We start from the raw sequence: 15100 nt of genomic DNA, 5'->3' as shown, positions 1-15100 counted from the left end.
CACCAAGGGATAGGGGAGGGGAAAGAAAGGTGGAGGAGGGGAAAGAGGAGGAGAGAGCAAAGGGGGGTGTTGACATGACATGAGAGGTTTGGGAGGGGTGAAGACAACACCACGGAAAAGCTCTTAGGAGTCCCGCATAACAATGACAGGACACGTTATCTCCACTGAAGATTTTTTTGACCTGGGCTAACTCATTGAAGGAAGGGGTGCTCATTTTTCCCCTCATATTTCATTACCGTATTTTCTCCCATATAGGCCACCCCACGTATAAACCGCACCCTTAAAATTGCCTCAAAAACGTAGAATTTTACAATTTATCACGTATAAGCCTCCCCCCGATTCACAATTTTCACCTCCATATTATTGATTTTAATAGGGAGAACAATTGTGTTACTTTGAAGGGAAAATCTTAAGATAAACCATCACACAAAGTATTTCTGATACTGTATGAATGAAAAAGCACATTACTAGGGTCAATATCATAAGTTAGTAATTCATCCAATAATGGTTGTTTTCTTACTGCAAAACAGAAAATAACCAACAAATAGTAGTTAATTTGCCGACATCTACTGCTGAAAAAGAGTATAGCAACGCTGTTAGTCTTGTGTGCATATAAGCCGTACTCTTGATTCAGTCATCATTTTGTTAGTTACAAATATGGCTTATATGCGAGAAATTACGGTATACGATATGAAGATATATATCGCCAGAACAATATCAAACTTTTGACATTTTACATGCCTATCATAACTATCGGCATAAATAGACCTGTTCCTGCAGTTTACCTTTTTTGGCGAAGCTAGCTGGCCAAAATTATTTTAAACACAATAATTTAGCAGAAAATAAAACTGCAATTTTTGTTTCACCAACCATTTAAACCGTCACCGAGCGGGATCCCACACTCCCCACTCAGGAGTCCTGGACTATGTGAGAAGGTAGTCAATTTAATGTCAATTTTAAAAAAATTCAGTAGGAGTTATGATAGTGTAATTTTTCACCAAATTAAACATGTATTACTTCGTGGCATATCTAAAACATGATATTAAACCGTTCATATTGCATAGCAATATTTGATAGATTATTCAGATTGGAAGTGGGGCGACAAAGGCAAAAAAAACCAGGATTATTCATGAGGTGAAAACCAGACAATAGCCAACCCTTGGGCTCTCTTTGTTCTGTCCAACAATCTACGTATTCTAGTCCCATATGCTCACCTCTCCACCATCCACGTGCCCCCCTCATACGTACACTCCCACTCCAGTGAAGCCTCCCCTCCCCCTTGGTGGTTTGCTATTTGTTAATCTGACCATGTAAATGACATTTAGAGGATCACCCATGTGAATTAAAAGGCCACCTGCTCTAGCATGTTGAAAAAAAAAATTAATAATGTGTAAACAAGAAACAGCAATGATAGTTAAATTTTATGTTTTTGATATACTGCACACTAATATTAGACATTCTTTATAGCGGATAAAGCATAATTGGATGGGAACATTTCTATATTGTCTTAAACTCAAAAAGGTGTTAGAATGATGAATCAGTATCCGACCAATCCACAGGAACTGGAAAAATTGACAGCGATCAAACAAAAACAAAAAATTAAAGACAATTTCAGTTTTTCCTCTTTTATTATTAGAAAGAAACCTAAAAAAAGGAATACAAATTAATTCATCCATTTCCATAAATAAAATCCTACAGAAAGTTTTAAGGCACAGGCTTCAAACTCAAGGACGTTGGACCAGACCTGGCCCACATCATTTTGCGTCAATCAATTTATTTTTTGTCATAGACACACTAAAAATTGTAGCCGCCTCTTGTTTCCAGTCCCTATGTATTTTGTGATTACCGACACATTTCTAGTCTTCTCGACAACACCATCCAGTGTGTGTCAACATCTACTGGACAGCATGTGAGGCGGAAATATCTGGGGGAAAAAAATAAAAAATAAATAAATATGACATTGAAATGTACAAATTAAAAAGGAGTTACTTTCGCAACAAAAATACTTAAAGCTCATTGAATTCTTATAGAATTTACAAATGGTTCAGTTTAGAACAAACCATATTATGGTAGCTATGATTTAAAAGAAAGTTATATTCTTAAATATACAATAAACTGACTATCTCTGGCCTTTATGTGATCGCTACGGCACTGAAATTACATCTTTGGTATCAGGCAGTACAAATGAGGTTAGGTTCACCAATAGGCATTCCCAAATGCACGCACAAATAAAAGAGACAGGACAATCATCTGTGATTTTTTGCAAGAGAGAATCGAACCGACTCGCCTTCGTTAGGTTCATTCTGGCGTTACACGCATCTTTTTCCTGTTTATTAGCTTCAAGGACCCTAGTTACAATGGACATCTCAGCTCTCAAGGGAGGGGTGGGAAAACAGGCGTGAGAAGTCGATAGTCAAGGACCCGAGTTACAATAGAAAGTTTAGTTCTCAAAACAGATGAAGGTCATGTAGTGCCAAAGGATCTTCTCCATATTCCAGCTGTCCAAGAGGATTGACCTTCCTGTTGTTTAGTTTAACTAAAGAGCAAAGCATTTACGTACATGGTTGCAAGCAGATGAACTATACTTTTCTAATGTTAATAAGCTAAATAAAACAAAGCGTTCTTCATTGCAAGCAAATATATAATAATGTAAGACTAATAACCCTAACACCTATGCTGCACAATTTGTACTTTTTGAAATTGTTTCTAACTGTAGGTCGCCCTATCGAAGATGGCCGCCAGCTACGCGTGCAGACGCAAGAAAGAAGCACCTGTCGTCTTTTCCAAGAATGTTGTGTTTAATCTACCTGCTGCTATGAATTTCAATCAGTTTATCACTAGTTTATTCAATACCAACCGATTCACTTCAAATAGATTGGACCTCTGGCACCATCAATGCTGGCAACTGAGTAAATAGAAGACACTGACATTAAATAAATCTTTTTAAAATCAGATGAGAAATGAGATTGTGATGAATGAATTTTAATTTTGTAGCATCACCTTTGCTGGGAACGTTGCCCCTATCAATATGGTCGCTCCAAGGCTATTTTGGTAGATGCAATAAAATGTATTTTCATGGTTCTTTCTGAATTGAAATGCACCTAGAAGGCGCACTTAAAAGTCTAAAATTTTCTCTAAAAAGGACGGGGCGTCCAATCAGTCAGTGCGCCTTGTTTATGCACTGACTTAAAAATTTTGTATGACCCTGACAGCTTGACTGACTGGTTTTATTTCTTGCCGACATGCTACTTATTGCAATTAACCCAGCGGACGTTCACCCTAAAAATAGCCTCCTCGCGTATTCCAAGTATTACGGTAAATCCATTCAAAACATCCCAGACGAGTGGCAAGGCAGTTGACTTCCGTGTGCTCGTAGCGCTTTAAACCCTCCATACAAAGACGGGCAAGCCGCGTTGCACGAGTTACGCGAGACAATTTGGAGTGGATTGTCGATGCCTGAGACAAAGTGCCGGCGAGCACTTTAGTTTGAGCTTTCGTCAAAGCTGGAATCACTATTACGAAACCCCACGACGACAACTCTGACCCTAACAATGAGATGACACCCAACATTGTTGGCGAACTCGCCCACTTGGCTGAACTCTATGTTGGACACAGAAGATGAAGACTTTGATTGATTTGTAGATGTTTGAATACTTAAACTTATATTTTCGCGAATACACATTACGTCAATAAAACAAAATCAGACTCAGTTTTGCTCCTGTTGCCTTTTTTAAAAACACACGCTAGCATGCATGCATGCTAATGTGTGTGTCATGTTAGCACAACCATTGCGGCCCGTCCTTTGAAACGACCGCATTTTCCATTGACAAAAAAAAAAACGAAAATACACCCACAATTGAGACGGCGCCCTTGCAGGCGGTGCGTCTTATAGGTGTGAAAATACGGTATATAGTCAGACGTCCAAATAGTAATTTGAGCTTGGAGGATGGCCCAAAAGGAACGTTTGTGCTGAACGTTTATTATCATCTTGGGAAGGGTGACAAGGGTTGTTTATTATGGCAGCCATCTAGAGTTGTGCAACAAACAGTTGGAAATTTGATCTTGAAAAGTTACGATTGCACAGCATTGCCATCTTACTTGCCTATACTAATGACGGCATTTTATTGCTGTACTGATGTCTATTGCCTTCAACCAGTGTTTTTCATTTTTTTAGTTTTTTTTTTTAATCAATTTCTCTTGTTTACCATCTACCACAACACACGTCCTGACACACATACCTAATTGCTAGGCATCCTCCTCCGTCACCACCCGGACGACAACCTTGTCTTTGAGCGCTTCATTCTCCCTGTAGACATACATGGTGTCGCGTCCCGCCGCCTCCTCTTCTTCTTCATTGTCCAGCAGCTCAGCAAAGCTTGCCACACACGGGTCGTGCTCTCTCAGACCGGCTGGGTAGCGGCGTGAGGTGCTCTCGATGCGCACTGAGCGCCGCACTGGTGTGAAGAAGCGCACCTCGTGGCCGTCAACGAGCATTGGCTCACGCTGCTGGGTCGAGGGCCTTCTACGGGAACAGAAGCATGGTGCTATTACAATTTCATCAAATTGTTTCTACTGGCAGATTAGATCGAGTACCCACCCTGGAGTGGCTGTGATCTTGTACTTGACATTGGACGAGGTTCCAGTCTCCCCGGTGATGAGGAACGTCGTCTCGGACTTGTCCTCACCAACCTCTGTTTGTCCTCCTGAGCCAAGGGTCTCTATTTCCGTTACATCTTCCACGTAAGCTGCAAAAAAGTGACCAAACATGATGAAAAACGATCATTAAAACTCTATAAATTAGTATGTGTGCGCGAAAATACGTGTCATGTTGCATTTGTGCGGTTTTTAATCGCTTAAAGGGAAATTGCAATCATTAATAAGGGAAGAATTTAGCCGAGGTGGACAGGTATGTAAGAAAGCATCTTGAAAGATGGATAGTGATTGTTGTGAGACAGCCAACTGAATTGAATTGAATGCTTTTATTGTCATTATATGAGATAGAGTGAGAGCGATGAAATGGGATCGCACTAGAGCAGGGGTCTCAAACTTGCGGCCCGCGGGCCAACTGCGGCCCGCGGGACGATAATTTGCGGCCCCCGTCTTAATATGAAAGATCGATATTTTTTTTTTTTTTTTTTTTTTTTTTTATTTTTTTTTTTACCCCTTTTCCCATGATGGCGCCGTTTAAGTGGCAGCCAGTGGCAGTAGCTCTGTCCACTCATGTTTTTCTTGTTTTACAGCATGTTTTACATGAAAAATTAGAGGGAACATTGACATGCACCTGCTTGTGGCAGGTGTGATACTGGTGTGCCGATAGCGAGCAATGATGATGTCGTGACCGGATGATTCGCCTAAAGACGTTTCGCCGACGGACGTTTGACAGACGGACAGGTCGTACTAGTATTTGTTAGTTTAATGATTAAATACAAATACTAGTATTTGTATTTAATCATTAAACGCTGTTTTCAGCTGGATTTGACCGAATTTGAGAGCATTTTGAGCCGTTTGGCGAATGGACGTCTATAGACGTTTTTTTGCCTCCATCGCGATATCATCCAGTATTTGTATTTAATCATTAAATGCTGTTTTAGGATGGATTTGACCCGATTGCTGTCATTTTACGGCTCGGTTCTGCTACATCTGCCTGCCCAAGAGTGCTTATTCCCGGACTGCCATTGATGGTAGACGAACATTGATTTTTACTATAATTTGGACAACACCGGCGGCGGGCCGGATTAAAAATCCTAACGGGCCGTATATGGCCCGCGGGCCGAGGTTGAAAAACTTGTACACACACGATCCGGCGGGGCGAGCGTTCGAATCCCGTTTCGGCGAAACCTCCGTTCGGCCGAATGAACGTTCGGTGGAACGTCCATTCGGCGAACTGCCCGTCTGTCAAACGTCCGTCGGCGAAACGTCTTTAGGCGAATCATCCGAGTACCGATGATGTCGCTCACACTGGTACTCAGTGCGCTCAGGGAGGTTGTCTTTCTGCTCAGACCAACAAAAAATTAGAGGGAACTTTGGTTCGGAGCTGAATGAACCAATCACGGTGAGGTATACGGCTCTGGAGGGCGGGACATCGGCCGGGCTGTCCAGTGCCTCGCTCACTCACTCATTCATTCCTCCAATCAGCTGGGCGGAGGGGAAGCCGTGAGGCCGATCACTCCGCTCGGCGCGCACACTCCTCCGCTGCTCTCAGCATAGAACTGAATGAGGCGCTATGATCCGTGATCCAGCCTGTGTCAGTGTCTGTAGCCATCTCCGCGATTGAAACGGAGAGCGAAAGTGCACATGCGCCACAAACCCGCGCGACTGAATGTGAAAGATCAACCCGAGACTCATTCCAAGTGGAAAAACATATTACAGAGCCCCAGAGATGTCTCTTTCAAAGCCTGCAGTGAAGAGAAAGGTCGGTGATGAGCACAGACAGTTTCAAGAAAAGTGGGGAGTGCAATATTTCTTTGTTGAACACAGGGGCACCCCGACGTGTCTCATTTACACTGAAAAAGTTGCGGTGCACAAGGAATACAATTTGAAACGTAATTGTACTATGAGACATGCTGAGGAGTACGAAAAATACCAGGGAGATTAGAGAGCCAACCAGGTTGCCAGTCTTAAAACACGTCTTCTGAGGCAACAGGATCTCTTCAAGAAGGCTACCAAAGACAGTAATGCAGCAGTCAAAGCTAGCTACGCCGTTTGTGAGTTGATTGATCCTGTGCTAAGTGATCCCAAATGGCTCATGGACTTGGCTTTTCTTGTTGATATCACACATGAGCTTAATGTACTGAACAAGAAGCTACAAGGCCAGGGGCAACTTGTCAGTGCTGCCTATGACAACGTGAGAGCATTCTGCACTAAACTTGTGTTATGGAAAGCCCAGCTCTCTCAGACAAACCTTTGCCATTTCCCAGCATGCAAGGCTCTCGTGGATGCAGGCACACCATTCAGTGGTGAGAAGTATGTTGAGGCCATTTCGAAGCTACAGAAGGAATTTGATCACAGATTTGCAGACTTCAAGACACACAAAGCCACATTTCAAATTTTTGCGGACCCCTTCTCCTTTGATGTGCAAGATGCCCCTCCTGAGCTTCAAATGGAGCTCATTGACCTGCAGTGCAACTCTGCACTCAAAGCCAAGTTCAGGGAGGTGAGTGGAGAAGCAGACAAGCTTGGGCAATTTTTGAGAGAGTTGACCCCCAGCTTCCCTGAACTTTCCCGAAGGTTCAAGCGGACCATGTGCCTTTTTGGGAGCACATACTTGTGTGAGAAGCTCTTCTCCACCTTGAACTTCAATAAGTCCAAGTACAGGTCCAGACTTACTGATGAGCATCTTCAAGCTCTACTGAGGGTCTCCACTGCTTCCTCCCTCAAGCCAAATGTGACTATGTGAGAAGAAGCGCTGCCAGGTCTCTAGCAGCAAGGAGTAGGCAAAAGAAGCCGTGTTCAGAATATTTCATGTTCAATGTTCCATTCAAGTTCAGAAAGTTAAAGGTTAAAGAGCTGTTAATACAGACATTTGAAACGGAATAAAAATAATTCATTTTCTCTACTTAGCCAGCCAGTGTATATCTACTGTATGCTCATTAGTATTATTTGGTTTTATATTACTGATTGATTTATTTTTTATTCATCTTTAAGTTAATTTATTTAATTCATTATTTTTTGTTAAAAAATAAAGATATTTGATAACGTTGGAAAGTTTTATCAGTGCTTTTCTTGTGGAAATCCTGATGCGGCCCAGTCTCACCCAGACTCGGCCTCTAGCGGCCCCCAGGTAAATTGAGTTCGAGACCCCTGCACTAGAGGGTAGCAGGTCTCTAAAGCAACAATGCATCCGCGACAATATTTTCAAAATAAAATAACAAAGAAGGAAATGCATTTACTTTTGGGGGGATTTTGAAACTTGGGTATTTTTCGTATCTCGAGTCACTCATTTGCATATAAAAAAACTCGTAACCTGAAAATTTCTTACCTAGAGGCATTCGTAAGTAGAGGCATGACTGTAAAAATGTTCATTAATATGTGCTGTCCCTTATCATACATTAAACTCAAATTAAAGAAAAGAATGTTTAGTTCATAAATTTGAACATATAGGCTACCTTGTGTGTCTTTTTTCTTCAGGATTTCAAAGACCAACGCACGAATCTCATCCACTGGCTGCATAAGTAAGCAGAAGCACTTTTTTTTAGCAAAGTACAAACAAATATACACTTCTCACTTTCACTAATGATTAACACTGACCTCCACCGTGACACGCACAGCCTTCTCAAAGATGGGCAGAACATCCAGGTTGCCCTCAAGCTCCATCAGGCGAAGCTGACAAACCCAGAATTTGGCAAATTTCTGGGAGATGGGCGGCAAACGAGATAGGATGGTCCTCACCTCCGCTGCTTGACAACCCTGATGATGTGCCTTTGACATTTTTTCAGATTAGTCCTTAATTCTTTCAGTGCCATTGAGGCTAATAGACATCAAATAATGTGGTTTCAGAAAACCAAATTAAAACTTCAAATTTGTTCATCACGCATAGACCCATTTGAACTGTAAGTACTGGCAGCGAAAGACCGCTCGTTTATTCACTGCCATACCAGCTCAAATGGATCGGACATCTATTGCCGTTAATGGCAGCCAATGAGTTAAAATGGCTCATTCAAATTAAAAGGCACGGACGGACTTGTTCTTTAGTGTACTGCAAGGTAGTGCTGTATGATATGCCGATAGAGAATGCAAAATAACATTTATTTGGAGAAAATGGAAATTGGTAAAAAAATACAATATGAATAGTCGCCTACAAAAAACTCTACTTTGAGCATTATAGCTACATATATATATATATATATATATATATATATATATATATATATATATATATATATATATATATATATATATATATATATATATATATATATATATATATATATATATATATATATATATATATATATATATATATATATATATATATATATATATATATATAGATATATAGATATATAGATATATAGATATATAGATATATAGATATATAGATATATAGATATATAGATATATAGATATATAGATATATAGATATATAGATATATAGATATATAGATATATAGATATATAGATATATAGATATATAGATATATAGATAGATATATATATATATATATATATATATATATATAGATATATAGATATAGATATAGATATAGATATAGATATAGATATAGATATAGATATATATATATATATATATATATATATATATATATATATATATATATATATATATATACATACATACATACAGTGGTACCTCGTCATACGACTGCTCGTCATACAAAATTCTCGTCTTACGGCGGAAATTTCGATCGAATAATTCGCCCGGCATGCGATCAAAATTTCGTGATGCGACCAAGCCAGGTCTTTTTTGCATATTTTTCGTGTATAACAATATTTACGAGCACGGAACGATTAATTCAGACGAGTTTCTCCTAAGACAAGGAAACGCGCATGCAAAAAGAGGGCTTTCTGGGTAATGAAGTACAATCGTGCACACAACACGACAACGCACTCGTAAACGGGACAAACAAATGTAAATTAACTTGGATTAATATATACAGACACGCAAACATACGTTTAATGTAACTTTACACAAAACTGAATTCTAATTTTGTTGTAATCTTTTGTTACCTTCGTTTTCCGGGTTGGCGGTTTGCCACGCCTCCACCCTCACGTTCGCTATCGATGGACTCTTTGCTGTTGTGTTGCCTTCAAAATATTCCCAAAATGATGCACACAATTGTCCTCACAATAGGATAACGCACGACCACTTGCCAACGAGAAATAGTCTTTAAAGAACGATCGCAGGAGCTTCTTTCCTTAGAAAGAATAACAGGAAATACAATAGTTGAGCTTACCCACGTATTGATTGTGGGTAATGAAGTTTTATTCTGAGAAAGGTTGCCATTGCCTATGGGTGTTGTGTGCACGAGTATACTTCATTACCCAGAAAGCCCTCTTTTTGCCCGCGCATGCGCGTTGTGCGTTTCCTGGTCGGAGAAACTCGTCTGAATTAATCGTTCCGTGCTCGTAGATATTGTTATACACGAAAGATATGCAAAAAGACAGTGCCATGGCCCCCTGGCTTGGTCGCATCACGAAATTTTGATCGCATGACGGGCGAATTATTCGATCGGAATTTCCGCCGTAAGACGAGAATTTTGTATGACGAGCGGTCTTATGACGAGGTACCACTGTATATATATATATATATAATTATTATTAAATAATTGATAGAAGAAAAAAATCGCCAAGAGGTGAATTCGCAATAAGGGAAGTCGCGATAATCGAGGAAAGACTGTACATGTATTATACCTTAGTGAGCAGCTTGATGCAGTCAGCCAGACAGCTGTCCACATCACAGATGAACGACCGAGAGTCATTCTTGGACCTCAGGGTCGCACAGGATGGTTCCGGTTCAGGGGCTGTGTGTCGGCCTGTAGGTTTCACCAGCGTGGAAGGACGTTTGTAGGAAATGCCCTTAGCTTCCCGCCATTCCTGCAGTTTTTTCCTAAGGATAAATTTGAACCAAAATTGATGCGCTTATATATAACAGAATTTATTGGTTGCCATTAACAGGCTAGACGTCCATTATGTTTCAATTGATAGAGGCATCAAGAGCAAAAAAATAAGTTCAATGATCAAAGCTTACATTCGCTCTTCTTGCTCAGCAGTCCTCGCTGTTGGCAGGTTGGTCTTTAACCTAGCTTGACCTTTGACAGTGACCGCAGTCCTTGATGGCGCCTGCTTCCCTATGGGGACGCTGGTTTTTTTTGTAAGAGTATCAACAATCTTAGGCCTGGCTGTTTTTTGCATCCTACTCATAACAACTCGAGAGTTCTGTACAGTTGGCTTCAACGGCCGGTTGTCCGCTTTGTCGGGAAGCGACGTGGCAGTCACAGTTGATTCGGAACGGCCTTTACGAAGTGGCTGTTTAACAAGGACAGGTTGCGGCACTCGCGCTACAGGCGGTCTCTGTGGTGGAATTTTCTTCAATGTGGCATTGGAAGACAGGACGGTAGCTCTCGAAGGAGCGACTCTGGCATCTGCTGCCGGGAGAGGTCTGGTGACCCTCGGTCGGATCATGGCAGGAATGAGCCCAGTCCTAGTGGTGACCACAGGACCTAGACTCAGCCTGGCTGAATATGTCTTAACCTGCGGTGGATTAAATGTGACCTTTGAGGACTTTGCAACAGAAACCGTTTTTCCAACAGGTTGGGTAGAGACATTTGGCGGCTTTTTCAAAAGACTGGTCGCCTTCAAAGAAGAAACTGTGTAAGTTGCGGTCAAAGTTGACTTTTTCACCTGCGCGGGCCGACAACAGTCCGATTGTAACTTCTCTTTGTTCGCAACAGAAAGCACCTTTCGGTAGGGATTTTTGTTGTTGAGAGGATCCAAGGGTTTGACTTTTTTAGTTTCCTGACGAAACCTGATGACAGGAGCTATATTTTCTTTGCCTTTGACAGTCTGCAAGAAAACAAGTTATTTAAGTAAATCTTTATAGGGCACCTATTTTACTTGTTGACTGTGATTGCGATCATTCTTTGTATGTTGAAGTGGATTAGACGTCCAGCGCCATATATGACGCTGAAATATGACAAAACATTTTTGGGCTAGTGCTGTAACATATATATGGCCAAAACAATAGGAAACATTTTATAAGTCTATTATCATTGCCATAAATAGACCAGTTCCTGCAATGTAAATTTTGGCCAGCAGATGTAGCCCAGTAAGCATTGCTCAAGATATATTTTTTTTAAACACCGTATTTTCCACACTATAAGGCGCACGCGAAAGACTTCTATATGGATCAATATCGATTAATAATGGTATAACATTCCCTTTAGCGCAGCTCCATCTAGTGCACAGGTGTCAAACTGATTCCAGAAATGGCCAAGAGGGTGCAGGTTTTCCTCTCTACTGAAACAGTGCAGACTGTTAGGCCAATGAGGAAGTCTGCTGAACGAAGCAGCAGCTGACTGCAATCAACTGATCTATAATCCTTAAAAAGCGTGATTTATGGATGGATGTGTGTATGTTAAGATTCTCTCGCTACATTTGTCCAAACCGTGCAACGTAATCTAATCTAACCCATTTTTCAAAAGACATTTTTATAGCACAACAACTGTCTTTTGGTTTGCCGGGCCCACCTGCTTGTTACAGTTGTAAGAGAAGAGATTGGTGAAAAGGTGTCATATTGGTGTGTTGGAACGAAAACCTGCACCCACTCGGCCTTTTCTGGAATGAGTTTGACACATAGTGGATGGATAACCCAAACAACCCCCCACTCCAACCACTACTACTACATCTCCTGCACCTTATAATGTGGAGCATCTTATACAGTCCATTTAATAAGTATTTGAACACCCTGCTATACTGCAAGTTGCCCCACTTAGAAATCAAATCGATCGAACCCGAGGGGTTCGTTGAGTCAGTCTCACGGGTTTGGTGGAGTTAGCCTCACAGCTCTGGGGTCCTGGGTTCAAATCCAGGGTCCGTCCACCTGTGTGGAGTTTGCATGTTCTTTCCAGGCCTGTGTGGCTTTCCTTCGGGTACTCTGGTTTCTTCCCACATTCCAAAAACATCCATGGTAGGCTGAATGGACACTCTAAATTGCCCCTAGGTATGGGTGTGAGTGTGCATGATTGTTCGTCTCCCTTGTGCCCTGCGATCGGTTGGCAGCCGATTCAGGGTGTCCCCCGCCACTGGCTCGGATTCAACTGGGATAGGCTCCAGCACCCCCCGCAACCCTAATGAGGATAAAGCGGTTCAGAAAATGACATGAGACTAAAGTAGGGTTCGGTGAATGCGCATATAAAACTGGTGGAGTTCAGGTAATGCACATTTGAAACTGGTGGGGTTCGGCAGATCCAAAAGGGTTAAGAACCGCGGGGCTAAAGGTTTTCATTCAAAACGAAAAAGAGGATACCTTTTACTATGTAATCAGTTGATTGCAATCAGGTCTTTGAGGGTCAGAATTCTATCTGATAGACGGGTATTCAAATACTACTTATTTGCAACTGTTTCACACAAAAACATAGTTGATAGATCATACATTGTGATTTCTGGATTTTGGGGGGGGATTATCTCTCTCACAGCAGACATGAACCTATGATGAAAATTTCAGACCCCTCCATGATTTCTTCGTGAGAGAACTTGCAATATAGCAGGGTGTGCAAATACTTATTGAACTTACTGTATATGGAAACAATTTTAAAATAGGCCAACTATTTAAGGTGCGTCTTAAAGTGAGTAAAATACGGAAATTATCCAACAACATAACAGGACGATTGTTTTTAAATACTACATGGAATCTTATTTCCACAGATAAGAGTCTGACCACTTCCAAATGTGAATGAAATAATCCAAATAAGATTTTTTTTTTCATTTGTAAGACACACCTGGAGTGCAGAAGGCCTTGTAGTTTCTGGTTTCCTCCTTGGATGCTCGCTGACATTTGGCCTGTGGAGTAAAAATGTCTTAATTTCAACAAGAGTAGCCAGAGAGCAGCCCCTGTGGAGTAATATTTCATTTTCCAACAAAAATACCGTATTGGTCAGAATATAAGACGACCGCCTCTTTTTCAAGACTCAAGTTTGAAAAAAGACTTTTCAAACACCAAATTCTATTTTTATACACAAAATAATGAAAGTATATTTGAAACAAATGATTATAACAATAAATTCGACAGAAAGAGCATTTTATTGCAAACTAAAGTGCAATCACATTTGTAAATGAATGGCTATTTATTTATTACTTACTTATTGATTATTTATGTGTGCACTTAATGAAGATTTAGATCTAATTATACTTGTATAATGACAATGAAGGCATTCAATTCAATTAACCATCAAAGTGTTCAAGACCTTTAAAAGTATCTGGCGTCATCTAGTGTTGTGAATAGGTGCAATTTCTAGACCCCGCTTTCAAGGCGACCAACACTTTTTCATTCTAATTTCAAAGCAAAAAACATCGTCTTATATTCGAATCAACACGGTACCTTCCAACCACAAAATTATGTAGCATCGTACTTGGAGACGTTTTTGGCTTTATTTGTCAAGTATTCCATCAACTTCTCCTTGCGTAGCTCTGTGTAAAAATGTCAATGGCATTTTAGTCTTTCATCACATTGTTTAATACGTTTCCTCTACCATTCGTACTGCGGAATGCGTGCTAGATAAATGAAAATAGCAACATTTGCAGTCGTACCTCTACTTAAGAATGTCTGTAGGTACGAAACAATCGCGCTTAAAATTGATCATTTCTATCTGTTAAAACGGACATAAGGTAGTATTTATCAACTACCTCATACATTGTCAATTTGACATACGTACATATACACACCCATTATGTAGTTAGTGCTACTACTAAGTCAGTTTTAACAGATATAAATGATCAATTTTAAGCATGAGTGTTTCTTTTTTTTACTAAAATTGGTGGTTAATTTTATCAGAGTGAATAGTATAATCCATGGATATGAGACTTTTCTTCGAAGTTGTATCGTTCAGTACTACCGTGTTCCGGGTTAGCATACTTAGCATACAATCTTAATAAATCCTCAAAATGATGTTTTCTTAAAATTAAAGCAAGTTTCTGACCTTTTCTGATTTTTACGGTGGCAGGGTCCCCGTCGCCCATATTTCTTAAATTGAGAGAACGTACACTTCTATTACGTTAACATGGAAAGAGGAAAACAATAAAATCGAGGCGTCAGTCGCAGGAGTTTTGAATGTCCCGCCTTGTGTCGCTCCTCGGGTTGCCAGATGAGAAAGTGTCCAGCCCTAACGTAACTCAAACTCCAACAAGTTCAGTAAAAACACACCCCAATTTCAACCTAACGTTTGATCTAATATGCTTGCCTTATAGCACTCAATCTATATTTAGATATAACAACCAAGGTGAAAAAAGCAAATCAACAATTTTAATGGAATCATTGCGGTTTCGCCGATAAGCAACATGGGAGTTGAAGTTCCTCTTGAAACTACTTTAATATTCTCGTTTCGATTCGCGCAATTGTTAACATTTTAACATCGAAATGCATTTT

General features: G+C 40.4%; 1 protein-coding gene across 2 annotated transcripts; it reads right to left on the bottom strand.

The window, feature by feature from the left end:
- Nucleotides 1-1609: 1609 nt before the first annotated feature.
- ckap2l (cytoskeleton associated protein 2-like) lies at nt 1610-15034 on the bottom strand. 2 transcript variants are annotated; one of them, XM_077601636.1, is made up of 10 exons: nt 14655-15034; nt 14088-14145; nt 13458-13518; nt 10709-11523; nt 10372-10567; nt 8248-8418; nt 8106-8163; nt 4598-4745; nt 4239-4519; nt 1610-1924 (listed from the first exon to the last, which is right to left on the bottom strand). In XM_077601636.1, exons 1-9 carry the CDS (start codon nt 14692-14694, stop codon nt 4246-4248), a joined length of 1821 nt encoding a protein of 606 aa, XP_077457762.1. In that variant the 5' UTR covers nt 14695-15034; the 3' UTR covers nt 1610-1924; nt 4239-4245. The 2 variants fall into 2 exon arrangements, with proteins under 2 accessions (XP_077457762.1, XP_077457761.1); XM_077601635.1 differs by having other exon boundaries at nt 4239-4522; nt 14655-15018.
- Between the last annotated feature and the right edge of the window lie 66 nt (nt 15035-15100).

This window comes from Stigmatopora argus, chromosome 5 (assembly GCF_051989625.1).
Source record: "Stigmatopora argus isolate UIUO_Sarg chromosome 5, RoL_Sarg_1.0, whole genome shotgun sequence".
Classification (NCBI taxonomy): domain Eukaryota; kingdom Metazoa; phylum Chordata; class Actinopteri; order Syngnathiformes; family Syngnathidae; genus Stigmatopora; species Stigmatopora argus.
Note: the sequence above shows the minus strand (reverse complement) of the source record. Positions and strands in the feature narration are given on the sequence as shown.

Coding starts and splice junctions, on each gene's coding strand:
- ckap2l (XM_077601635.1), bottom strand. CDS start 14,694: ATGGGCGACGGGGACCCTGCCACCGTAAAAATCAGAAAAG. Junction 14,146..14,654: donor CACCGTAAAAATCAGAAAAG/GTCAGAAACTTG, acceptor ATTTTTACACAG/AGCTACGCAAGGAGAAGTTG. Junction 8,419..10,371: donor GCATCAAGCTGCTCACTAAG/GTATAATACATG, acceptor AAAATGTCAAAG/GCACATCATCAGGGTTGTCA.